Source organism: Neofelis nebulosa, chromosome 12, assembly GCF_028018385.1.
Source record: "Neofelis nebulosa isolate mNeoNeb1 chromosome 12, mNeoNeb1.pri, whole genome shotgun sequence".
Lineage (NCBI taxonomy): Eukaryota > Metazoa > Chordata > Mammalia > Carnivora > Felidae > Neofelis > Neofelis nebulosa.
The window spans coordinates 77,497,554-77,524,008 of NC_080793.1; the positions used below are offsets into that span (position 1 = coordinate 77,497,554).

Sequence of the window (26,455 nt, forward strand, 5' to 3'; positions counted from 1 at the left end):
TCCATTTTGAGTTTATTTTTGTGTGTGGTGTAAGAAAGTGGTCCACGTTCGTTCTTCTGCATGTCGCTGTCCAGTTTTCCCAGCACCACTTGCTGAAGACAGCTTGGTTGTTTTCTATTACCCTGTCTTCCATGTCACTGATCTGTTCTTCTGCATCTTCTAATCTGTTGTTGATTCCATTTAGCGTGTTTTTATTTCCGTTATTCTTTAGCTCTGGCTGGTTCTTTCTTTTTAAGATCCTCTGCTCTCTTCTCAAGTATCTCAGTGATCATTACTTTGAATTCTTTATCAGGCATATTGCTTACTTCCATTTCATTTAGCTCTTTTACTGTGATTTATCTTTTTTTTTCCACGTGGGACATATTCCTCTGTCTCATTTTTTTCTAACTCTCTGTGTGTGTTTTTAACGTAGGAGGACAGTCAGCTATGTCTCCTGGTCACCAGAACAAGGGTGTCCTCGGTGTGGGCTGTATGCACCCCTGTTGTGGCTGAGTCGCAACTGCCTTCGGCCTAGCCAGCTGCAGTGATCCGCTTTGCCTGCTACGAGTGCCCGGGGTAGCATTTGCCCCACGTGCTCTCCAGAGGCCTATCTATAGCAGCCGCAGGCTTGGTGAGTTGGGCCAGCAGTGAGCCTACCTGTCTGAAATTATTCCCTCGGCCACAGGTACAGGTACACTGAAAGGTAGGGCTTGCTTCTTGCACAGCCAGCTCTGAGGCTCCACGACAGGAAATGAAAGTGTGCTGTTACGTGGGTTGATCTCCTCCCTCTCCAGGGCATGAGTCATTTTGGAGGGGCACCCTCCGAGCGGGTCTGGTGAGGCAGGAGCCACTTGGAAGGGAGGACGGCTGAGTTGGGTTGGATGGGGAAGGGCACACAGTGCTATAGCAAAGTAGATGGAGAGAGTTAATGCTACCTCTCACAAACATCCAGTTATCTAGGGCTGGGGGGGAGGGGGAGAGGAATGGCACCCACCAGCGCTTTCGTTTCTAGAGCAATATTCTCTACGTCCTGCCCCTTCAGGATAGATTAGTCAATACATCTCCTCTATGTATACCCCAGGCACTTTCCAAACTGCTGCTTCTGTGCTGTCTTGGCTGAGTCATTTAGTATGCTGGAGCTTTAAGGATGGGGACTCAGTTTCCTATTGCCCTCAGACTCCCCTGGAACCAAGTCCCATGGAAGTTAAGATGTGCTGGTTTTCAGAGCCAGACGCCACGGGGACTCATCTTCCCAATGCTGGGGGTGCCTAGTGTGGGGTCACGTCCTCTTGCTCCTTCATGCTTGTGATGTCCCTCCTGTTTGTAGGGTTAGTGGCACCAGGGGTTTGGTTTTTGCCCACGTCTCCATTCTTCCTCCCCTTTCGAGGTGGCCTTCTGTCTACAATTAACTGTGGAAGGTCTGTTCTGCCAGGCTTCCGGTCATTTTCAGAGCCGGTCGTACAAACGTAGCTTACACTTCAGTGTAGCTGAGAGACAAGGTGAGTTCAGGACCCTCCTACTCTCTCTTCTCAGATTCTCTTTGGGAATTTGCTTTGCCTATAACTCAGCAAACAGATTTCATTTTGCCTTTACTAGTGGACTAGAGACAATACCTGATTGTGTTGGACTGGAGACAATACCTGATAGTCTTCGACAACATTCATCACTTTGTAGGTTTCCTCGTTGGCAGTCTTTGACATGTGTCTATTCCACATTCACGTGGAAGTCATGTTTTCTGAGCTTTCTGAAAAGCACACACTGGTATTGCAGGGCCCTGGTTCCTTCGGTTAGTGTGGAGAAAAGAGCAGGCGTGGCTGCTATCCTTGGAAAGCCTGCTGAAGTTGGCCCGTGGCCAACTGGGACCTTGGATCTCAGGAGGGTTTCTAGCACCCTCACTGAGAAGATTGGCGTGTGGTGCTTAACCTGTACAAACAATATGGTTTATGCTGAACATCTGCTTCCCTTCTAGGAGTCTGGCGTTTTGTTATGTGTCAGGGAGAGGGTGTCTTCATGACCACAAGCCTGGGCACTGAGACTCTAAGGAGGTTCCCAGGTAGCCTACATTGCACACAGGTTGTAATAAATTGTTGCCGGGGGATTTGAATGCCTCCTGGGTGACTTCCCTGGGAGAAAACTCTTGGACACATTTGTCATTTTCTGCTGACTCTGTCCTCCGCACCTCTTCCTGATGTGACTCCGTGCCTTTTTGCTGTAATAAGTTGTAATGATGAGCTCATGAATACAAATACGCTAAGTCTTATGGGTCCTCCTGGCCAATCAATGAATCTGGGGAAGGGCTTGAGGACTCCCTGACACTTACAAGCATTTTTACATAAATCAGCTTGCACAAAAATGGTTACAAATTCATCTTTTACACTTCTAACACGTTCTCTTAAAAAATTGGCTAGATCCTGTTTGATATAACCTTGATTTCGCGCCTAATGTCATTCAAGTGAAAACCTTGTATTTCCTCTCTCTGAAACCCAAATATTTGCAATCTACTCACTGGTGTCCTGGTATGAGCCATCGGGGCAGTGGGTAACACAGCTGTTGATTTCTTCGTTGAGGAAGTATCCATATTTACAGGACAGACACTGGTCACCATGGCTCCCAAAGCAGGACTCACAGTTGGGGGCACACTTCCTGCATCGCTTCTTGTCAGCATGGTAGTGGCCAGGGGGGCAGCTGGAGACACAGATCCTGCATCGTGCAATGATAAAAAGAAGGGGAGCATCATCAGAGACTCAGTCCTAGCACTCTTAGAAGTGCTCGGCCAACAGCCGTCCTCAGTCTTTAAATCCTTTTGAAACCCTTAGGGTAACACCATACCCAAAGAGCCAAATTCTGTGGGTTGAAGCTTTTTCCCGTGTAGGGTGCCGAGGTAGCAAGGCAATCACACAATACCAAGTCCGTCAAGTAGGGTATGTCTTCCAGTTCGGGTCTAGCTCTTTCAAAGGGATGATGGTTAGAAATGGAGTCTCCAGAGGAAGGTAGTAGCCTTGGGTTGAAGGGAAGCTAGGTGGCAACCCTGATTTTTTACAAAGAGGCTGCTAATAAGGGGTTACTTGTGGTTTTGTGTGGTTTTGTGTATCATATGGATCCCGTGTGCTAGAGGGAGCGGTTGTATGCTATCGTCTAAATTAACGTAAATAACGCGTAACCAACTGAGCCAACTCAGGAAGAATAAGTTGAGAAAATGTTAACAGGGGTTTTCTTCTTTTCTGCCCATCTGTACTTTTTATCTTAAATGAACACAAATGAAAATTATGAATTTCAACTTAAAAAAAATGTAAATATATTTAAACTTGGCTATGATAAACTTTAAAAAATAACTTCTTCGTCTGCCCATCGTCGAAGGACAGTGCTTTGCTCTTTCAACAAATATTTACGGAGTTCCAAATCCAATGTCAGGCATTTTGCTGGTCTAGGCGATAATGATAAGTGCTGAGGTGGCCAAGGGCCTTTCCTTTAAGGAATTTAAATTCCAGCAAGGATGTAAACAGGAACTGGACCTTCTGGGTGTGTCAGCATAGCTGAAATGCAAGTCCCGGTTTTCCCTGAAGGAGGAGGGAGAAGGGGGCGGGGCTGAGAGGTGCTTGGAGGGCGTGGCTTCTGCTGGGCCGGCGCCGTCATCTGCACAGCCTGAGGCAGAAGCCACGGGCTTGCGCAGTGAGGACCCCGGGAAAGCACCTGTTTGGTTGTATGCCAGCATTTTCGCGAAGAGCACACATAGCTGCGACGTCAGACATCCAGGGAATGGAAAGGTCTAAAGGGGAAGGCCAGTCCTGTGTAGAGCTAGTCCTTCCCCCCGCCACCCTTTCCAGATATGAGAAAAGGCACCTGCGGCTGGACAGCATACAGGTGCACTTTGTGTTCTGTGAGTCAGTATCCGTTTCCGCATCTTGAATTCACACCAGGAGGTGGGGGCCGGTGCTCAGGCCCCCGGTGGCCAAACATCACAGGTCCTGTTCAGGCGCCGCCCCCATGGGAACGCCCAGGGCATGCTGTGGGGGGGCGGGGAACCGCCGCAGCCTCTGTTCTTACCTGGTGTTGTTTTTCAGCTTGTAGTAGTAATGCAAGCAGTCGCTGCAGTGGTCCGGGCCGGGGCCGTCACAGCCAACCTCACTGCACTCAGGGTCGCAGGGACCTTTGCACGAAAATCGAAAACGACACTTGGAAACAGTGGTTTTAAAGCAGGTCCGTTTGCATGCGGTATAAAATGAGACTTGTGTGTCTTCCTCCTTCCGTGAGAGTTTCTTCAAGACGGAGGAATAACGTGGATGATGACGGCTGCCGGCCCAGAGATGAACTCTTGGCTTTTGGCAGGGGGAGGGGGGGGACCTCAATGACCTAAGTGTCGAGAATGTAAATCCAGTCACGGCCTGGTCTTTCAAACACATATGGCTGCCTTGTGGGAGATAACAAAAATCTCAGAATTCCAACGAGCACTGCCACCAGAGCAAGCGGAAAAGAACTGTTTGCCATGAAATATGCATAATGATAAAAACGTCGGATTTATAGAAAAATGAGAAGCTCAGCTGTTGACAGCCAAGAAAGCAAGTTTATTATTCAGTGCCTGGACGAGATGGTCCGGCTTGCCCAAGGTCATTAAGACCACTGACTACCTCTGAGATACCGTAGCCAGCAAGAAACGGCATCACGGCATCCGGTGCAAGCTTATCGGCATCTGGTCTTGGATTATAAAGCAGATACTTGAGGCACAGATAATAGATTTAAACCTGCGTCCTACCCATAGGCCAGTGGGCAGCTCAACAAAAGAAAACGACACATCAATTTTAAACAACGCAAGCGAGCTTAAAGAATTCCAGACTCAGCATCACGGTTGCTGATCTCTCGTGACGTGTTCTTGGGTATAGAGTGAGAATGCCCAGGCAGGGGGAAAAACCCCCAGAAAGATGGAGGTTTTTGTAATTAATGAAAAGCTTTCTAATGACACGGGCTACTTATAGGCCCGTTGCTTGCTTGAACTAACTCCCTTTTTCCTTGTTCTCCGTATTTTAGGACATTTGGTCTCCTAATCTTCAAGCTCTTTCCTGCTGAAAAGTCACATGATTCTAACTAGCAACAAACATACTGCGTGGAATGTACAAAGAGTAAGTGGATATGGCAGAAATGTCTGAACCATATTTATTTTAATCAAAAGGATTTACTGGTGAACCTTGATCTCCCTTAGTCATGAGGGGACCGTGTTCTACAGTTACTGAGTTGAAACATAAAATGGTAGCAACCGGGAGGCATGACACAGAGAAAAAATCTCTCATTTTTCTGGCGAGAAAACACCCTTTCCAAGAGCTAGAGTGGCTTGTCTAGGTCTCCTATGGAAGGGTAGAAAATGAGGTCCTAGAGATGACTTTTGAAATATACTTCTGATTAGTCACAAGAGTCATTTAACAGTGCTGTTTATCTCTGTTTCCCCCAAGCCTTAAAACTGACCTCTAAATTAAATTCCACAGCTAGTACAACTTGGGACATTTCAGCTATCTGCTATGATACATGAGGAGACGGTGTCTCCGTTGTGTCGTATAAGGCTTGAGGTTCAGCCAGCTGTGGGTCCTACGGTCCCTGGAATTTGATGAAACGTTACAGGGATCTGGTTATGATAATGCCATCTGTGCCTCTAGACAGGCTGACTTCTCCATGAAGGTGAAAATCACAGCTCTGAAGGAAAGGAACCCTGGGTGGCCCTAAATTTTCACCAGATGATTTCTGCAATTAAAAAAACACCCCCAAACTTACTCTTGATACGTGCCAAAGGGCTCTGTATGGCAAGTTCACATGCTGTGCTGTTTCTCTTACAATCTTAAACTGTCCCAGATGCAATTTAGCATTTTAGTTTGCAGGGTAATAAAGAAATAATTGTCTTTGTTCTCTCACAAGTGCCAACGTGGACATTTTAGAGATGTAAGGAGGAAAACCATGAAGATACGTAACTGTTCAGAATTTTAACATTACCAACATTTGAATTGGAAACCGAGCATAAGGCATATAGCAGCAACGGGTTGTTATTATGCTCAGTTTACGTTTCTGGGTATCCTTTCTCCTATCAGAGAAGATGAAATGGTTTGCTAGTTAGAATGTGAGTAATAACGTGACAAGCTCAAAACAAAATAGGACAAAACCTAACACAATCGAGCTCTGGTCAGCTCAACTGGTTTGAGTTATTCAAACTTATGATGGACTCTGGGGTACTACCTCTTTAGCATAAAAGGAACCACAGGCATACTGAAGATATTCTGTTAAGGTAATTAATGACGTGGGGCGCCTGGGTGGCACAGTCGGTTAAGCGTCCGACTTCAGCCAGGTCACGATCTCGCGGTCCGTGAGTTTGAGCCCCGCGTCAGGCTCTGGGCTGATGGCTCGGAGCCTGGAGCCTGTTTCCGATTCTGTGTCTCCCTCTCTCTCTGCCCCTCCCCCGTTCATGCTCTGTCTCTCTCTGTCCCAAAAATAAATAAAAAACGTTGAAAAAAAAAATTAAAAAAAAAAAAGGTAATTAATGACGTACTTTTCTTGAGTATCTCGAAAAAGAATCGCAAAGAACTCAAGAGAAAGAAAACAATTCTCATGTAAAGGCACATTAAATTGCTATTTACAAACAGTTCTCTCTTAGGCGAAGCTTTGTTCATTAAGTATCATAGCCCGTCCCAGGAGAACTGAATGCTCCTATAAATGGTCGTCAATGCAACAAGACAGAAATCAGAGATCTACCTTGAAGGAGGAAAAAAAAAATTGCAGATATGGCCACAATACCTAAAGTGCCCCAGAAAAATAAACTCTAAAATATGTAAATTAATAAGAGAGTTGAGCAGAATGGCCAGATATAAGATAACTAAGCAATAGCCACTAGGTTTCCTAGATGCTAGCATATCCTAGTTAGGAAAAAGGCATCTTTTCCATCATGATAGCAACAAGACCGCAAAACACATAGGATAACACTAAGAAGAATAGTAATACATAAAATTAAAAGATTTTACTTAACTGGGACATGGGGTGTGGTTTGGATGGAAAGACTGTATATTGTAAAAACATTTCTCCTCCCCCCAGCCCCCCCCCCCCCAAAACCAACCAATTATCATGAGATCGCATATAAATTCCAATTAAATTCCAATGGGCTCTTTATAGGTGGATTTAAGAATTGCCATGAAAACAAGGAGATGTTCGACAGAGAATAAATCCTAGTGTGGATACAACTGGATTAAGAATTACTAGACTGAAAAATCAGAAAAAGAGACCCCAGTGTAAGAATTTCTTCTATAGTTATGAAGGAAGGGATCCTAAACGAGTAAAAGAAGGGATGATATCCCAGTCACTAATGTTTGTCTATATGGCAAATAAAGACACTTTTATTTCATACTATATATCATAAGCCAGAATGAATTTCAGATGAATGCATGGCCAAGCGTTAAAATAAGAGTTTAGAAAAAAAATGCGTGTGAATATTTTGTGGATCTCATTAAAAAATTTTTAATGAAATGTTTAAAATTTTTTTTTTAACATTTATTTATTTTTGAGACCGAGAGAGACAGAGCATGAGCGGGGGAGGGTCAGAGAGAGGGAGACACAGATTCCGAAACAGGCTCCAGGCTCTGAGCTGGCAGCACAGAGCCCGACGCGGGGCTCGGACTCACGGGCCGTGAGATCATGACCTGAGCCGAAGTCGGCCGCTTAACCGACTGAGCCACCCAGGCGCCCCTGAAATGTTTATTTTTGAGAGAGAGACAGAGAGTGGAGGGGTGGGGGCAGAGAGAGAAGGAGTCACAGAATCTGAAGGGGGCTCCAGGCTCTGAGCTGTCAGCACAGAGCCCGACGTGGGGCTTGAACTCACAGAACGCACGATCATGACCTGAGCTGAAGTCAGACGCTCAACCGACTGAGCCACCCAGGCGCTCCAATATTTTGCTGATTTTAAAGACTAAAGCTTCTTTTTAGAAAAAGCACAAGTGAGGTCTGAAGCTATAAACCCTACCCTCCAATTTTCTTCTTCTGTCGAAACAACACAATACAACACAAGAGCAACATTTTGGAAGCAAGCAATAACTGGGAAGATGTTTTCAGCAAATAGAGTGGTTCCTCCCCCAGTTTATCTGTGGAGAATACCATTCTAAGACCCCAGTGGATGCCGGAAACCATGGAGAGTACCAAACCCTCCCTATACTGTTTTTCTCCTACACATACATATCTGTGATGACATTTCATTTATACATACGGCACAGTAAGAAACTAACGATACAGAACAATTCTATCAATATACTGTGATACAAGTATGTGAATGTAGTGTCTCAAAATATCTTGTGTGGTACTTACCCTCCTTCTTGTGACAAAGGGGGATGGTAAAGCACCTACAGGATGAGACGAAGTGAGGTGATGTGGGCATGGTAATGTAGCGTTAAGCTCCTATAGACCCGATGATAGATCGGATGAAGGGATCGTCTGCTTCCTGACCATTGATGAAACCACTGATAAGGGGTAACGACTGTATGAGACTATGTGAGGGACAATAACATACATAGAGTTCTTATAAATGGATAAGAAAATTGCTGCCCCTTTGAATAGAAAAATGGGCAAAATACAGTTGTATTTAATTCCTAGAACTACAGAGGAAAAAATGTTTAGATTTACTAACAATCAAAGGTATAAAAATTTAAAAATGTCCTGTTCCTTTACTTTTTTCTTTCCGCTCACTGTTGGCAGGAATGAGTGTCATAAACGCACAGCTGGTCACGGCGCAGACTGGTACATCTTGTCTGGAAAGGAATGTGACAAAATGTGTCCAAGCCCTCAAACTGATTATTCCCTTTGATGCAGTAATGCTCGGAACTGTATTCTAAACAAAGACTGATAAAACCAAGCCTTATTTCAAACAGTGCAAAACTCTAAGCAAACGGCACCTCCCAGATTACGTATTAAATATAGCGCAATCAGAGGCTGGGCTATTATGCTGTCTTTTAAATATTTCTTGTGAGGATATGTGACAACAGGGAAATATGCTCTTAATAACCACAAGAGGAAGAAAACAGATATGAAAACTATAGACAGTGTGCTTTTAGCTTTGAAGGAAAAAAAAAAAAAAAACCCAGCTATCTGAATATACACACGTATTTGGGGGATAGGAAAGAAGATGGAAGAAAATACCAGAATATGGGTTGAAGCTTATTTCTGCCTGGTGGGATGATGCATGAGATTTCTTCCCTTAGCCCATGTCTCTGTTGGAAGCCAACTCACCTGCATAATCCTCCGTACCATAGTCCTCGGTGGGGTCTTCGACTCGGGTATAACGGACACGTTCTACCTTAGGAAACTCGTTCGTTGGGGAGTAGGGCTGCACGGAGGTGCCATAGAGGACCAAAGACCATTCTTTCAACTTCCCTTGAGAAACAATAATGAAACCAGAGCATGATCACACATTCACGCTTTAGCTTTATAATTCCATTCCTTCTCCTCTAAGAGAAAGCAACAGTAGAAGAGCTGTGAAAAACATATTCATATGAACATCGCATCGAGCGTACAGCTAGAAATACACATTTTCCGTCAGTTGCAGATTTAGCCAATTCACATAGCACATTTTACTGAGCAGCAACTCTGGAATACGTCTTAATTTAATCAGCATTTATAAGAAGACTGAGAAATGAACACATTTTAGAGAGGCCTTTTTCTAAGTATGGATGTCTTATTTGAAATTAAAACAAAATTGTTTTATCTGGCTTGTTTATCAATAAGAAGGCAAAACCACGGCTTTGTTCCACCTGACTGAATTAGTCCTCTAATCTTAAGAATACATCACTATTCCTATTATGCTATAGACCCTGAGCTGTTCAGTGACAGCCCGTAGACCCATTGGCTATTTAAATTAGCTAGCATTGAAAAGTTCAGTTCCTCAGTCATACTGCATTTCCAGTGCCCAAGAGGCACATGTGGCTAGTGGTCACTACAAGGGTGACCACAAATAGAGAACTTCCGCCACCACAGAATGTTCTAGTAGACAGTTGGGTAGTAAAGCATTTCACGGTCAAGGGTGCCTGGAGACCTAAGGCAAGTGTTTTACCTCCTTTGCATCAAAGGCTCTCAAAGAACATTTTGTTTTGGTTTAGTCCTTACTGTTGATTTCTTACTTTTTTACTAAAAAAATACTAAATCGTCAAGTTTTAGAATGCTAAGAAAAAAAGAACTGCTTACAGGTCATTAAGCTTAAGAGTCGCCTAAAAACAGAAAAAGCATCAACCACAAGCAGAAATGATTAAGACAAAACAATTAAAAACGTGCAAGTATGCAGGTAGGAAGCAGGACCTTCCTGAAGGTCCCTCCCCAACTTAGCCTAATACAGAGAATCCGGTTATGGTTCGCGCAAGGGTCCCACCACAGCCCTGAGAGTGGTAAACTTCAGGGATCTGCCAATCATCTATTAAGTTTTAATTCATTCGGGGATTGCAACATTTGGGAGGTAGATACTTAAATTCCCAAAATACAGATGAGGCAACAGGCATAGAGAAGGATAATTTTCCCAGAGGCAGCAAGCGTATGGACTGCTATTAAAACCCATCTGGGGCGTTCCAGGATAAGAAGACAATGTAGGAAGGTCCTGGACCCACCTCTTCCTATGGACTCACTGAATCTACAGCTACATAGGGAACAATTTCCTCTGAAAAAGAAAACAAAAACTAAAACTAGCTGAGTGGCTACTACACGGTAGGCAAACAAAAAAGTCACGTGAAAGCAGGTAAGAGTGGTTGAGACACAATCTTGGAATAAGCCCCTCCCCTGGCACTGTGACCCACAATTGGGACTCAAACCCCCAGGTTTCTCGCCAAGAAGCAAAAGGTTTGAATCTCCTATCGGGTACCCCAATTTTTAAGACCTTCCCCTGAGAAGAGCCCCCAAAACATATAGTGTATACAGGGCTTGAGACCCACAAGGCGATAGTCAACTGACTAGTTCACAAAGAGCTTGCGTATGTGGACCCACCCACTCCAAGTCTCAGTGCAGAAGCAGCAAATTGAAAAGCACTGACTTCCTCTTAAAGAAGCTTATTTGTTTACCTTACCAAGAAGAAGAGAATCAAAAGCAGACATGAACCAGGAGAGGTTATAACTAAAAGAAAAATAAAAACTGCAAAAATATGAAGGATCATAAAAGACTGTTATCCACAATTACACACCAACAAAGTGAACAACCTAGAAGAAATGGATACATTTCTAGACGTATACAACCCGAGAGTGAATCATGAAGAAATAGAAAATCTAAACAGACCAATTACTAGTAACGAGCTTGAATCAGAAATAAAAAGCCTCCCAGCAAAGAAATGGCCACAACTACATCTTCGCTGGTCAATTCTACCAAATATTTAAAGAATCCGAGTCTTTCTTAAACTCCAAAAGAAAAGGAACATTTCCAAACTCATTACATGAAGCTAGCATTACCCTGATCCCAAAACCAAACAAGGATGCCACAGGTAAATCCCTGATGAACACAGATGAAAAAGTCCTCAACAAAATATTAGCAAACTGAATTCAATATTACAGTCAAAGGATCATACAGCATGAACAAGTGAAATTTATTCCAGGGATGCAAGAATGTTTCAACACTCACAAACCAATCAGTGTGATTCACAACATTAACAAATTTAGCGGGGCGCCTGGGTGGCTCAGTCGGTTCGGCGGCCGACTTCGGCTCGGGTCACGATCTCGTGGTCTGTGAGTTTGAGCCCCGTGTCGGGCTCTGTGCTGACAGCTCAGAGCCTGGAGCCTGTTTCAGATTCTGTGTCTCCCTCTCTCTGACCCTCCCCCGTTCATGCTCTGTCTCTCTCTCTCTCAAAAATAAATAAACGTTAAAACAAAACAAAACAAAACAAAAAAAACAAATTTAGCGACAAAAAATCATACGATCATCTCCATAAGTACAGAAAAAGCATTAGCATAATTCGACATCTATTTATGATACAAAAAACGCTCAACAAAGTGTGTGTAGGGGAAATAAAAAGCATAATAAAGATCAGGAGTGAGACACTTACCACTTTTAGTCAACATAGTATTGGAAGTCCTGGCCAGAACAATTAGACAAGAGAAAGAAAGGGAATTCAAATCGGAAAGGAAGAAGCATGCCACTGTTTGCACGTGACATCATACTGTATATGACAAACCATAGAGGCGCCACCAAAAAACCATTAGAAGTAATCAACAAATTCACTCAAGTTGTAGGATTCAAAATCAATAAACAAAAATCTTTTGCCTGTCTTTACACTAATAGTTGAACTATCAAAAAAAGAAACTAAGAAAACCCTATGTACGATTGCATCAAAAAGAATAAAATGCTCAGAAACTTAACCAAGGGGGTAAAAGACCTATACACTGAAAACTATAGCACAATGTTGAAAAAAGCGAAGACAAAAATAAACAGAAAGATAATCTGGGCTCGGATGAGAAGAATAATATTGTTAAAATGTCCATACTACCCAAAGCAACCTATAAATTCAATGTTATCCATATCAACATTCCGTTAGCATTTTTATAGAAATAAAACAATCTTACAATTTTTATGGAACCATGAAAGGTCAAATCACTCTTGAGAAAGAAAAACGGGGGCGCCTGGGTGGCGCAGTCGGTTAAGCGTCCGACTTCAGCCAGGTCACGATCTCGCGGTCCGTGAGTTCGAGCCCCGCGTCAGGCTCTGGGCTGATGGCTCGGAGCCTGGAGCCTGTTTCCGATTCTGTGTCTCCCTCTTTCTCTGCCCCTCCCCCGTTCATGCTCTGTCTCTCTCTGTCCCAAAAATAAAAAAAAAATAAATACAAATAAAAAACGTTGAGAAAGAAAAACGAAGGTGGAGGCACCATGCTTTCGGATTTCAAAATATATTACAAAGCTATGGGAATCAACACACTATAGTATTGTCATGAAACAGCCACATACATCAATAGAGGAGAACAGAGAAACCAGAAATAAACTCATGCATATATGGCCAATTCATTTACAACAAGCAGCCAAGAATACACAATGGACAGAGGATTTCAATACACGGTGCTAGGAAAACTGGACAGCCATGTGCAAAATAATGACACTGAACCACTGTCTTACATAATACGTAAAAACTAACTCAAAATGGATGAAAGATTTAGGGGCACCTGGGTGACTCAGTAGGTTAAGTGTCTGACTTCAGCTCAGGTCATGTGAATTCGAGCCCTGCTTCAGATCCTGTCTCCTTCTCTCTCTGCCCCTCCCTCCCTTGCACGTGTGCGCTTGCTCTCTCTCTCTCTCTCAAAAATAAATAAACATTTTAAAAAATGGATTAAAGATTTGAACAGGGGGCGCCTGGGTGGCTCAGTCAGTTGGGTGTCCAGCTTTGACTCAGGTCATGATCTCGTGGTTTGTGAGTTCGAGCCCTGCATCGGTCTCTGTGCTGACAGCTCAGAGCTTCGAGCCTTGTTTCAGATCCTGTGTCTCCCTCTTGCTCTCTGCCCCTCACCCGCTCACTCGCTCTCTTTCTCTCTCTCAAAAATAATAAAATAAACATTAAAAAAATTTTAAAAATGGTAGATGATCTCACTTGTATGTTGAATCTCAAAAGCAAACAAACAACCAAACTAAAAAAACCTGATCTCGTAAACAACAGAGAATAAATTGGCGGTTGCCAGAGGTTGGGGTGTTCAGAGGTGGGTGAGATGGATAAAAGGGGTCAGAGAGTGCAAACTTCGGGTTATAAAACAAATAAGTTCTGGGAGTGTAATGTCAAACATGGTGACTGGAGTTAATGATCGTATACTGTAGATTTGAAAGCTGCTGAAAAAGTAGATCTTAAAATTTCTCACGATATGACAAAAATGTTTAAACTATGTGAGCTGATGGAAGTTAGATTCCCAGTGGTGATCATTTTGCGATAGGTACGGACATCAAATCATTAGGTTGTATGCCTGAAACTAATAGAGTATTACATATCAATTACATCTCAAAAAAAAAACCCAAAAAACATCCATTCAGAATCCAAATGCTGTGTCCCTAAGCCCTTATGTAATACTGCCCTTCTGTTTACTTCCAGGAGTTCAGAAACTTGAAGTTCAAAAAGAAACACATTCTGTGCCACATTCATTGCTTTCTGACAACTACACTGGGCCAGCATGTTGATTTCTTTGTGGCTTGCCCTCTGCCAGCTTTTCTTTGGACTCACTTGTTAATGAGTATGCTCTTCATAATTAGGGTGCTGTTCAGTCTCAGAATTCCAAATAGTACACATGAAGTAGTGGCAAGAAATGAATGACCGACCCCCTGAAATCCATGACCCGATTGTCTTTACACAGCGACGCAAAACAGAACTCATTTTTCTTATGGCATCTCTCAGGTGTACCAATGGAGCATATAATGCAAGGACACTATAAGAAATCCAACCCCTCAGTTACCCTATGGCCCGGCTCATTAACTTAAGATCAGTTTGGAGCTAAAATTTCTCCTTGTAAAGTACATGGAAGAATGCTGACTCATAACTGATTACTTCCATTTGTGTCATTTCTGAAGTATCTCCTAAGCCCGCGGGGGACATACTTGTTGGGCAATTTATCTCTTTCTGTTTCACTTATTACGTAATCGTATTTCCTTAGAATCTGCCACAATTCACATCCAATGCTGCCGTATTTGGGCCATCATTTCTTCCTCTCCTATGACGTTTTCCAAGTGTTAAGTTATTTAGGAGATTTTGCAGTTGATGGTACAACATTCTGATAAGAAATAGCTGCGTAAATGCAGAAGGAGAAAAATCAGTTCTACACGTTGGTACACAAATGCCATCTGCTCAAGAAAGAGAACGCAAGATAGGTCTAATGTGTCACAAGATCAAAGACCGCAATCGAGAAAGCCTTCAAAAGATCCTTACTGTGGACTTCTGGTCCACGATGGTGACGTAGGAAGAACCTGAACTCACCTCGTCCACAGCCACACCAAGTCTCCACCTGCTTATAGAGCAATTCTTCCTGAAACAGAATCAAGTGCTCACCGAATAGCTGCCGCACAAGAAAAGACACACTGTAGAGAATGACAAGAAAGACGCTTTCCAGGACACCCCTGATGCAAGGGGCCCTGGGATCTCCTGGCTTGTAGTCACTTCATTTTCAGGTGTCCTATAACAAGTGCTCCCTGCTCAGAGAGCGCCATGACCCCTGGCTTCCATCTCCTTCAGTTTCAGCTGCCTTGTCAGTGCACCTTCCGCGCAGAGAGAACCAGGCTGCCCCAGCCCACACCCATTTCAACTTGAGCTATCCTTCCAGGGTACCCTCTGCACAGAGAGTGCTGTGATGCCCTGGCTTGCGCCCATGTCAGCGTCAGCTGTCAGACTGTGATGCCCTCAGCACGGATGGCCTCAGGACCACCCCAGCACGTGCCTACTTTAGTTCAGGCCATCTCACCAGGGTGGCCCCAGCACGGAGTGACCCGCGACCCCCAGTCAGCCCACTAAAGCGACCAGGCACATATAGTCTACACAGGGGAGGACCAGACGCAAGAGCATTCCTTCTAGTTTAGGAGAAGTAGCTGTTCCGCCTAATTCACAGAAACGGACAAAGACAATCAAGCAAAATGAGGAGACAACTGGAAAGAAAGAAAGAATAAGACAAACCTCAGAAAAAGAACTAAATGAAATATAAATAAGCAATATGCCTGATGAACAGTTCCAAATAGTGGTCATGAAGAGATGCTCACTGGACTGGAGAGAAGAATGGAAGAACTCAGAACTTCAAAGAAAGAGACAGAAAATATATAGAAAACCCAATCAGGGTTGAAGAACACATTAACTGAAATTAAAAATACACTGTAGGGAATCAACAGTGGGTTAGAAGATACAGAAGAATGGATCAGTGATCTGGAAGACAGGGTAAAGCACCTGAGCTGAACAGAAAAAAAAAAAAAATTAGGAATGAGGATAGGCTAAGGGATCTCTAGGACAACGTAAAGTGAACAGCCACTGACATTATTCCCAGAGGGAAAAGAGAGACAGAAAGGGACAGAAAACTCATTCAAAGAAATCAAAGCTAGACACTTAACTAACCTTGGAAGGAAATAGACATTCAGTTTCCGGCAGCAGAGAGAGTTCAAAACAAGATGAACTCAATGAGGTCCACACCAAGACATAATAATTAACACGGTAAAGATTAAAGATAAAGATAAAAGCAGCAAGGGAGAAACAATTAGTTACATACAAGGTAAACCCCACGAGGCTGATTTTTCAGCAGAAACTTTGCAGGCCAGAAGGAGTGGTATGATATATCTGACGTGCTTTAAAAAAAAAAAAAAAAAGAGAGAGAGAGAAAACTACAACCAAAAATACTCTACCTAGCAAGATTATCATTCAGAATGGAAGGCGAGATAAAGAGTTTCCCAGTCAAGCAAAAGTTACAGAAGTACAGCATCACTAAACTAGCTTTATAAGAAATGTTAAAAGGGACTTCATTAGGTGAAAAGAAAAGGCCATAATTAGAAGAAAATTATGAAAGGAAAAAAAATTCATGAGTAAAAGAAAACATACAGTAAACAGTCACTTATGGAGCTGGTAGTAAAATGAATTATATGTAAAAAATTAATTAAGGAGACTCACAAAATAAAGAGACATAACATATGACAACATATACCTAAATGTGGAGGGCGTAGTAAAAATTAAGTTCTTTTAGAATGTGTTCAAACTTAAGTTACCATTAACTTAATACAGACCACTATATCCTTCAAATGTTATACATGAACCCCATGGTAAACACCAACCAAAAACTTAAAGAGAAAAAAATAAAGAGAAAGCCAAGCATAACACTATGGAGTCATCAATCAAAAGAATAGAGAGCAAAAAGAAGAAATGAAAAAGAACTACAAAAACAACAAGAAAACAAAATGGCAATGAAAACATACCCATTAATAATTACTTTGAATGTAAGTGGTCTATATACTCCACTCAAAAGACAGGGTTGTGGAATGGATAAAAACCAAAACCCACCTATACGCTGCTCACAAGAGACTCACTTCAGACCTAAAGGCACATACAGACTGAAAGTGAAGGGATACAAAAAGATATTCTATGTGATTGGGAGCAGGAAACAAAACAAAAACAAAAACAGCCAGGGTAGAAATGTTTGTATCCGACAAAATAGACTTTAAAACAAAGACTGTAACCAGAAACAAAGAAAGACATTACATAATTAGGAAGGGATCAATCCAACAAGAGGATGTAACAATTGTAAATATCTATGTACAACTTTGGAGCACTTAAATTCATAAAGCCAAATGACATAAAGGGAGAAATTGGCAGTAATACAATAATGGTAGGGGACTTCAACACCAGACTTATACTGATGGATAGAACATCTAAACAGAAAATTGATAAGGAAACAGAGGCCTTGAATGACACATTAGACTAGATGGACCTAACAGATATACCTAAGAGTCTAGCCAAAACCAACAGAATTTACATCCTTTTCAAGTGTACATGGAACATTCTGTAGGACAGATCACAGGTCACTAAACATATCTCAATAAATTTAGGAAAACTGAAATAATATCAAGCATCTTTCAAATCACAACAGTATGTGACTAGAAATCAATTACGATAAAAAAAGGTGGAAAAAACCACAAACCCATGGAGGCTAAACAACATGCTACTAATCAACTAATGGGTTAACAGAGAAATCAGAGAGGCAATAAAAAAATACATAGAGACAAATGAAAATGAAAACACAATGGTCCCAAATCTTTGGGAAACGAAGAAAGCAGTTCTAAGAGGGGAGTTGATAGCAATACAGGCCTACCTCAAGAAGAAGGAAAAAAATTCAAATATACAATCTAAACTTACACCAAAAAGAAATATGAAAAGAACAAAGCCCAAGTTAGTAGAAGGAAGGAAATAATAAAGATCAGGATGTAAACAAATGAAATGGAGACTCAATAAATGATAAAAGATCAATGAAACCAAGAGCTGGTTCTTTGAAATGATAAACAAAATTAATAAACCTTGAGCCAGACTCATTGAGAAAAAAGGAGAGAGGATCCAAATAAATAACATCTAAAATGAAAAAGAAGTAACAACTGACATCGTGGAAGTACAAAGGGTTATAGGAGACCATTATGAAAAACTACATGCCAACAGATTGGAAAACTAGAAGAAATGGATAAATTCCTAGAAGCATACCATCTTTCAAAACTGAGTCAGGAAGAAATAGGAAATCTGAACAGACCAATTACTAGTAACGAAACTGAATCAGCAATAAAGAAAAAAACAAAAACAAAACAAGAAAACCTCCCAACAACAAAAGTCCAGGACCAGATGGATTCACAGGTGAATTCCACCAAACGTTTAATCAAGAGTTAATACCCATTCTCCTCAAACTACTGCATAAAGTAGAGGAAGGAGAGCTTCTAAATACATTCTACGGGACCAGCATTATCCTGATACCAAAACCAGACAAAGGCACTACACAAACAGAAAATTACAGGCCAGAATCCCTGATGAACACAGAGGCAAAAATCCTCAACAAAATATTAGCAAACTAAATTCAATGATGCATTAAAAGGACACCAACCATGATCAGGTAGGATTTATTCCAGGGATACAATGGAGGTTCAGTATTAGTAAATTAATTAGTGAAGGATAATTAATAAAGTGAAGGATAAGAATCATATGATTATTGTCTCAGCAGATGCAGAAAAAGTATTTGACAAAATTCAACATCCATTCATGAAAACCCTTAACAAAGTAGGTTTAGAGGGAACATACGTCAACATAATAAAGGCCATAAATCAGCAACCCACACCTAACGTCACACTCAATAGGGAAAAACTGAGAGCTTTATCCTAAGATCAGGAACAAGACAGGGATGTCCACTCTGACTACTTTTCTCAACGTAGTACCGAAAGTCCTAGCCACAGCAATCAGACAACAAAAAGAAATAAAAGGCATCCAAGTTGTTAAGGAAGAAGTAAAACTGTCACTAGAGATAAAATAATATTATATAAAGAAAACCTGAAAGACTCCACCAAAAAACTGTTAGAATAAATGAATTCATTAATGTTGCAGGCTACAAATTAATATTCAAAAATCGGTTGCATTTCTACACACTAATGATGAAATAGCAGAAAGGGAAATTAAGAAAACAGTCCCATTTACAATTACACCAAAAAGAATAAAATACCTAGGAATAAACTTAACCAAGGAGGTGAAAGACTTGGGGTCTAAAAACTATAAAACACTGATGAAAGAAATTGAAGAGGACCGAACAAATGGATTAGAAGAATTAACATTATTAAAATGTCCATACTACGAAAGCAATCTACAGAGTCATTACAGTCCCTATGAAAATATCAAGAGCATTTGGCACACAACTGGAACAAATAATACTAAAATTTGTATGAAACTACAGAAGACCCTGAATCGCCAAAGCAATCTTGAGAATGAAGACCAAAGCTAGAGGTATCACAATCCCAGACTTCAAAATACACTACCAAGCCATGGTAAAGTAGTATGGCACAAAAATGTACTCATAGATCAATGGAACAGAAGAGAGAACCCGGAAATACACCCACACTTATATGGTCAGTTCATCTGCAACAAAGGAGACAAGACTATACAATAGGGAAAAGACAGTCTCTTCAATAAATGGTGCTGGGAAAACTGGACAGCTACATGCAAAGGAATGAACCTGGACCACTTTCTTCTACCACACAAAAAGAGGAACTCAACTCAGAATGGATTAAAATCAACTCAGAATGGATTAAAGACCTAAATGTGAGACCTAAAACCCTAAGACTCCTAAAAGAAAACAGAGGCAGTAATTTCTTAAATACCGCTCTTTAGGGAAAAGAAACAACAGCAAAAATACACTGGGGCTACACCAAAATAAAAAGCATCTGCACAGTAAAGGAAGCCATCAATAAAACAAAAAGGCAGCCTAGTGAATGGGAGAAGGTATTTGCAAGTGATATATTGGATAAGGGGTTAATATCCAAAATGTATCAAGAACTTATACAACTCGACAGGAAAAAAAAAAAACAATCTGATGAAAAAATGGGCACAGAACATGGATAGATGTTTTCCCAAAGATGTAGAGATGGCCAACGGACATATGAAAAGATGCTCAGCACCACTCATCATCAGGGAAATGCAAATCAAAGGCGCAATGAAATATCACCTCACACCTGCCAGAACGGCTAAAACTAACAACACAGAAAACAACAGGTGTTGGCAAAGATGTGGAAAAAGGGGAACCCTCTTACGCTGTCGGTGGGAATGCAAACTGGTGCAGTCACTGTGGAAAACAGTGCAGAGGTTCCTCAAAAAGTTAAAAGCTAAAAATAGAACTACCGTACGATCCAGAAATTGCACTACCGGGTATCTACCCCAAAACAAAACAAAAACAAAAACGCTAATTCAAAAAGATGTATGTTGATCAAGGCATTATTTACAATAGCCAAGATGTAGAAGGAACCCATGTGTCCACTGAGAGATGAATGGATAAAAAAGATACGGGGTGTGTGTGTGTGTGTGTGTGTGTGAAACATACACACACACATGGAGTATCACCCAGCCATAAAGATGAATGAGATCTTGTCCTCTGTGACAGCATGGATGGACCTAGAAGGGATTATGCTTAGTGAGATAAGTAAAACAGAGAAAGGCAAACACCATATGATTTCACTGATACAGAGAACAAACTTGTTGCCAAAGGGGAAAGGGAGGGAAGGACAAGAAAAATCAGTGAAGGGAGGTGGGAGGTACAGGCTTGTGGTTATGGGATGAATAAGTCATAGGGATAAAAGGCACAGGGAATCTAGTCAACAGCAAGCTAATAGCGTTGCGTGGTGACAAGACGCCGGTCACACCTGGGGTGAGCACAACACAGCATACGGACTTGTAGAATCACCACGTTGTGCACCTGAAACTAATATAACATTGTGTGTCAACTGTATCAATTAAAAACCCTTAATATGTATTTTAATAATACACAAATGGGAAGAAACAATAAAGAAATGTAAACTCAGTTTGGAATCAGGAACCTCTACATTTCGGAACGATTCTACCCTAACTAGGCTAGACAATTCTACATCTCCAACTGAAGTTCTATTAGCTTACTGCAGAAATACCTCATTAATTAGAGAGAGAAACCTTCCATAGGACTATACGCCATTGAAACAATGATGAAACCGTTGAAACCACTGATGAAACCATTGACACACGGACACACACAGAAAAGCAGAAGTCCCTTTTCAACTTTGTAATTAATCCTAAACTCAAAGGTTGGTGGAAGGAATGATATCCAACAACTGTGGGTACCTACGCAGGCCTCCACACCCCAGGCCAGTAGGAACATTAGGACATCTCTCTTCCGGCATAAAAGAACATCTGTAAAATGACTAGACGTGACGAGGATTACATGCGAACATTTAAATGGCATAAGGGGAAGCCACGCTGTGGAAGAGACAACTCTAGATTATCTGGGTTACTGCTGAGAGCTTTAAACACAGACGATCATAATAAAATCTGGAGAGGCAGTGAACTCCTGGAGAGCAGAGATTTATATTCACGGCCCCTGACCCTTGCACATAAATACCTAGTCGACCATTAGTGAGCCCCCAGGGGTAGTCTGCTCCTGTGGGGGGGGGTAGCATTTCATCACTGACATTCTTTAGAAATGCTGGCGCACGGTGATAGTAAAGAGCAGAGTCCGTTTTAGGTAGTTTTATCGCTGTCTTATATTCTAAGCAGATAATGTGTACCCCTTATGTCTGTCCCTTCGGCTGCACCCCACCCCCAGTTTTGTTCACAACTACCACATTTGGACAGTGATTATTTCCCTGGGACCTCTTGAGATGTAAGAGCCCTGACGTGGCACCTGCTGATAAATCAACTGGGGTCGGGCACTGCACCCACGTCACCATGCTGCCATTGCCCCTGGGTGCCACGACCCAGGGTATCTCTATTAAATGAGCAATGACCATGGCCTGGAACAGGAGATGGGGGGGGGGGGGCGGGGAGGAAGTTCCTGGGAACTAAGTAGATTATGAGCCAATGAAAGTGTCTAGAAACTAGGGTCTAGTTATTTTCACGTGTTCTATCCTGCCTTGTGGACAGACATTTGATTTCTCGATAAAGTTTTGGCCACCATTATATTCCCGGTGCATGCTGGAGACGAGCTGAATCTGGACACTGTTTAACAAATCTTTTATCCTGATTCACTACGACCCTGCCACCCTTCTTGTTTTAGCTTCCCTGGATGTGGGTCCGCTGTGGCAACGCAGAGAGACCACATCACAGAATTAGGGGAAAGAGATCACCAAATGCGCGGCCAAATCCGATCTCTCAGAATGAGTAAATTTCCCTGCTTCATTCCTGCGTCCTGCTGTGTGTCTTCTCTGCCCTATGCAGCCCACAGTGTCTAAATAGCACACACCCTTACAGTTAATTACAGAACATCTGGTTAATTTATTCTGCCATCAGGGGAGGGCTAGAATTGGAGGTCAGTCCTAAAATGCCCTCAGGCCTGGATCTTCTATGGAGGGACTGTACGGAGAGAGTACTGAGAAACACGAGTTTATTAGATGGTCGAAGATGTGTCCACAGCTGGGTGGGAGGCTGGGGTGTCTGTCAAACAGATCACCTGCTACTGAGCCATGTAGGGCTCCATCACGGGCCACACAGGCCCCTGTGAAAAACTGTTCAATCCCCACCCCCCCAAGCTACCTTTGTAATTTCCCTTACTTCATGTTACAAACAAAAGCTTCCTAGATTAGCATGAGGAGGAGAGAGGCCCTATGCCTCTGTTAACATCGTTAAGTTCCATGTTTTACTTAGCTGGAAAGTATTCCTTTTTCTTAGCTCTTAGGCTCCCAAGGGCCATTCATTTTCTTTACTGGTAACCACTTTAGCTGGCACAGGCCAAGCTCGATGTCTTGTGAACACTGAAAATTAATAGGAGAATAAACCCAGAGAAAAAGCTAACTAAGGAAACTTACGACGGTGCAATTTAATTCACTGCGGGTGGACAAGGCTGGCATGCTTACGGGGGAAGGTGGTTAGAGATGTGGGTCCTATGTTCTGAAACATCAATCAGCCGCTGCCATGTTTTATCCTGTACTTATATCTAAACATTTACTCTTCAGTTCTAATAACCCTTCAATTATTACCTCTCAAATGGTAACGCTGAGAACTGGAATACACGCAGATAACTCAAAACACAGGATCATATGAAAAAGGACGATGCCGATACGTAAACGTAAATCACTTCTTGGCCAGAATACATTCCGTCACTTTGTTCTGCACAGTCAACCAAATTGTAGAAAAGGGAGTTCCTACCTGGGGTCTTGAAGTTCCTCAGCTGGGAGGGAGTATCATAAACTTCAAGGATCCAGTCACCGGTGGCTCGTTCTCCCCAGCAATGAATGGTCATGAACTCCCAGTTTTTAAATCCTTCCATGGAATGATCAAAAAGCCTGAGAGAGACCCATAAAACATTGTTTTGTATGTTGTTTAGGATCCAGTGAAGGTCCAATCAAGACCATGATCAACAACCCTTTTGTCTCCATCAGCATATCCAGCTCAGTACTGGAGCCTGTCTTCCTCCTGGACCTTGACCGTTAGTAGACCCAAACACGTGTCACTGTTCTACCACAGGGAAACAGGCGCAGGGGTGGCCTTGTAATAGCACATCGGGCAGGGGTAAACATTTCGGGATCGGGAAAACCAGGCTATGGCTCTACCCGAAAGACTGATAGAACCAAATGTTGAAGACGTGGAGAAACTGAAACTCTCTTACACTGCTGATGGGAATGCCAAATGGTACAGTTTGGTAGTTCTTACCGTGTCATCCACAATCCCTTGCCTAGATATTTACCTGAGCAATGAAGACATAATGCTCACACAAGGAACCTCATAGGAATGTTCACAGCAGCTTTATTCATGATCACTGAGAACTGTTAACAACTCAGATGTCCATCAACTAGTGAATGGGGAAACCTGTTCTGGTATGTTCATACAACCAAATACTACCCCGTAATAAAAACTACTGAATGGCCGACACACGCAACTGCATGAATTAATTTCAAAAGCCTTTAAGCTAAATGAAAGAAGTCAGACACAAAAGACTATGTGCTGTATGATTCAATTTATGCCGTTCTAGAAAGGGCAACAGAAACAGAAACAGAGTAGTGGCTGCCAGGGGCTGGGAGGGAGGAAGGGGCACGGTAGAAGTATTGGGGGTGATAGAACCGTTTTGTGTCAAAACGCATTACATTACACATATTAAAAAGTGAATTGTACTTTATGTAAATTATGCCTCAATAAAAAGACTCTGCCCGCTAATCTTAACCAGTTCAGGGAGTCATGCCTGGCTCTACAACATAGATTCTGTTCTTCTAGCTCTTCCAACGATTTTCTAAGCTCCTAATTCCCTATGTGAAATCTTTGCCTCCTTGCAAGAGCTAGACTTATTTGTTTCCTGTGATGTAATCCTGAGGGATATAGAATAGGAAGGGACATGAAAGAAGAAAACAGAATCCTCATCAAAAATAAAGAGATGTGGATAGATCATGTATAAAACTAGCACATAAAGAAAGAGGCATATCATTTATATAGGCACATTGCAGAGCTTTGACCGTCCAAAGAAATATCCAAAAGATTTCTATGGGGTGGGGGGGTTGGCTGGCTCAGTGAGTAGAGCATGCAACTCTTGATCTCGGGGTCATGAGTTCAAGCCCCACATGAGTTGTAGCGCCTACTTAAAAAAAAAAAAAAAAGATTTCTATTGAGATAGAACCTAGAAGGCAAAAAATTAAGAAGCGCCAAGAGACAGATTTTGAGTACTTAAAAAATAACGTGCATCTATTATTTTTGTGGAAAAAAATAATAAAACAAGAGAGAGAATTTGAAAGCCAGATAGAGAGGGAAGAATATCTCTAGGATTGTCTTAGGAGTAACCATGTCTAGGGGCGCCTGGGTGGCTCGGTCGGTTAAGCGTCCGACTTCGGCTCGGGTCACGATCTTGCGGTCCGTGAGTTCGAGCCCCGCGTCGGGCTCTGGGCTGATGGCTCAGAGCCCGGAGCCTGCTTCCGATTCTGTGTCTCCCTCTCTCTCTGAGCCTCCCCCATTCATACTCTGTCTCTCTCTGTCTCAAAAATAAATAAACTTAAAAAAAAAAAAATTAAAAAAAAAAAAAAAGGAGTAACCATGTCTAATTACTGGGACATATCTGTCCTTCAGTGGAGGCAAAGTTCACAGCCAACTGGATGCCGATGGCTATTCAGAACATGCAATCAACTCTCCTTGCCTTAATTTCATGTTCACCAAGGAAACCGGTGGTTATAATTCGACATTCTATGTATATCTTGCCATTGGAAGAAAATGCGCCCCTCTAAAACCAAAAATAACCTGCGTAATCTCTCTGCAATTTAATATACTAGAATTCTGATTCATTACGTACAAAAGTGTTCTATCAATACGTTTCAGGAGCCCTCTAAAACGCTCGCTGGATTCTGAAGCCGCAGGGTTAGGGGCACAACTGGAACGTATGAGGTCAATGGGTGACGTTCAGCATTTTTCCCTGGAGAAACGCAACAAACAGGAAAATCACCTCTACGTGTTCCTTAGCGCTTGGAAGAAGACAAAGGGAAAGTACTTACCAGCATTCTCAAAGTGTCCCATGGTCAGAAAGTTTGGGAAAATTTGAGAAAGGCTGAGTTAGAGTTGAACAGATCTCTTTACCGGAAAACATCTCAGATCTTTGGATGTTCAAATGCTTTGTTAATTTCCACAATGGGGCTAATGGTAGGGAGTGATTTTTCAAAGCTTGTATGAAGGAGAAGCCCTTTTTCTTTACTGGGAATATCTGTATGCTCTCTATAAGGGTTAGTTCTGAACAGAGGAGTGTGGCATTTCAACGAGAACCATATTAGATGTGGTGGTTTCCCTCATGGGTGGCAACAGTGACTCCTACACAAATGTCTTCCCAGCGTAAAAGATCTTCGATAAATCAGGGATGGTACATTTTATGGAGATCCTATAATTAATGCACAGGGCTTGTTTCACAAGCCTACGGCTTGAAATTGGACTTGACCAGGAAGCAATCGCTGGCTCATTATATAACTCACTTACATACATGGACTCCTTCACGTAAACCCAGAGGGTGGGCATGCTGGATGAAAATGAGAAAGTGGGGAAGGAAGAGCCATTTCAAATCGCCCTTCGTCTCAGACAGATGTTACTAAAGGGAGTATGTTGACACAGAATTGGGTGGAGGCAGAAACCAATCTAGAACCACTTCTTAGCCCAGAGAGTTCTGATTTAAGGCTCCAGTTCGTTGAAGCCATTGTGTCATCTGCGGGCACTGAGGCAACAAGTTGTCACATAATACCTTTCCAAGAGTGCCGAACTTAAAAGCAATTCCCAAACAGTTTAGACAGAACGTTTGGCTCATTGCCTCGTGTCTAAAAACTACAAAGGAGACTTGAGGCTCCTCTATCAC

The 26,455-nt window shown here is 42.2% G+C and overlaps 1 protein-coding gene across 3 annotated transcripts in view; it reads right to left on the reverse strand.

Annotated features, from left to right (window-relative positions):
- PCSK5 (proprotein convertase subtilisin/kexin type 5) overlaps positions 1-26,455 on the reverse strand; it is a 452,999-nt gene that overhangs the window by 157,075 nt on the left and 269,469 nt on the right. For all 3 annotated transcript variants that reach the window (XM_058695668.1, XM_058695669.1, XM_058695667.1), the window contains exons 13-16: positions 23,293-23,429; positions 9,220-9,363; positions 4,024-4,126; positions 2,486-2,679 (exon numbers count right to left, since the gene is read on the reverse strand). In XM_058695668.1, the coding sequence (XP_058551651.1) occupies positions 2,486-2,679; positions 4,024-4,126; positions 9,220-9,363; positions 23,293-23,429 (578 nt within the window). The remainder of the gene's footprint in view (positions 1-2,485; positions 2,680-4,023; positions 4,127-9,219; positions 9,364-23,292; positions 23,430-26,455) is intronic.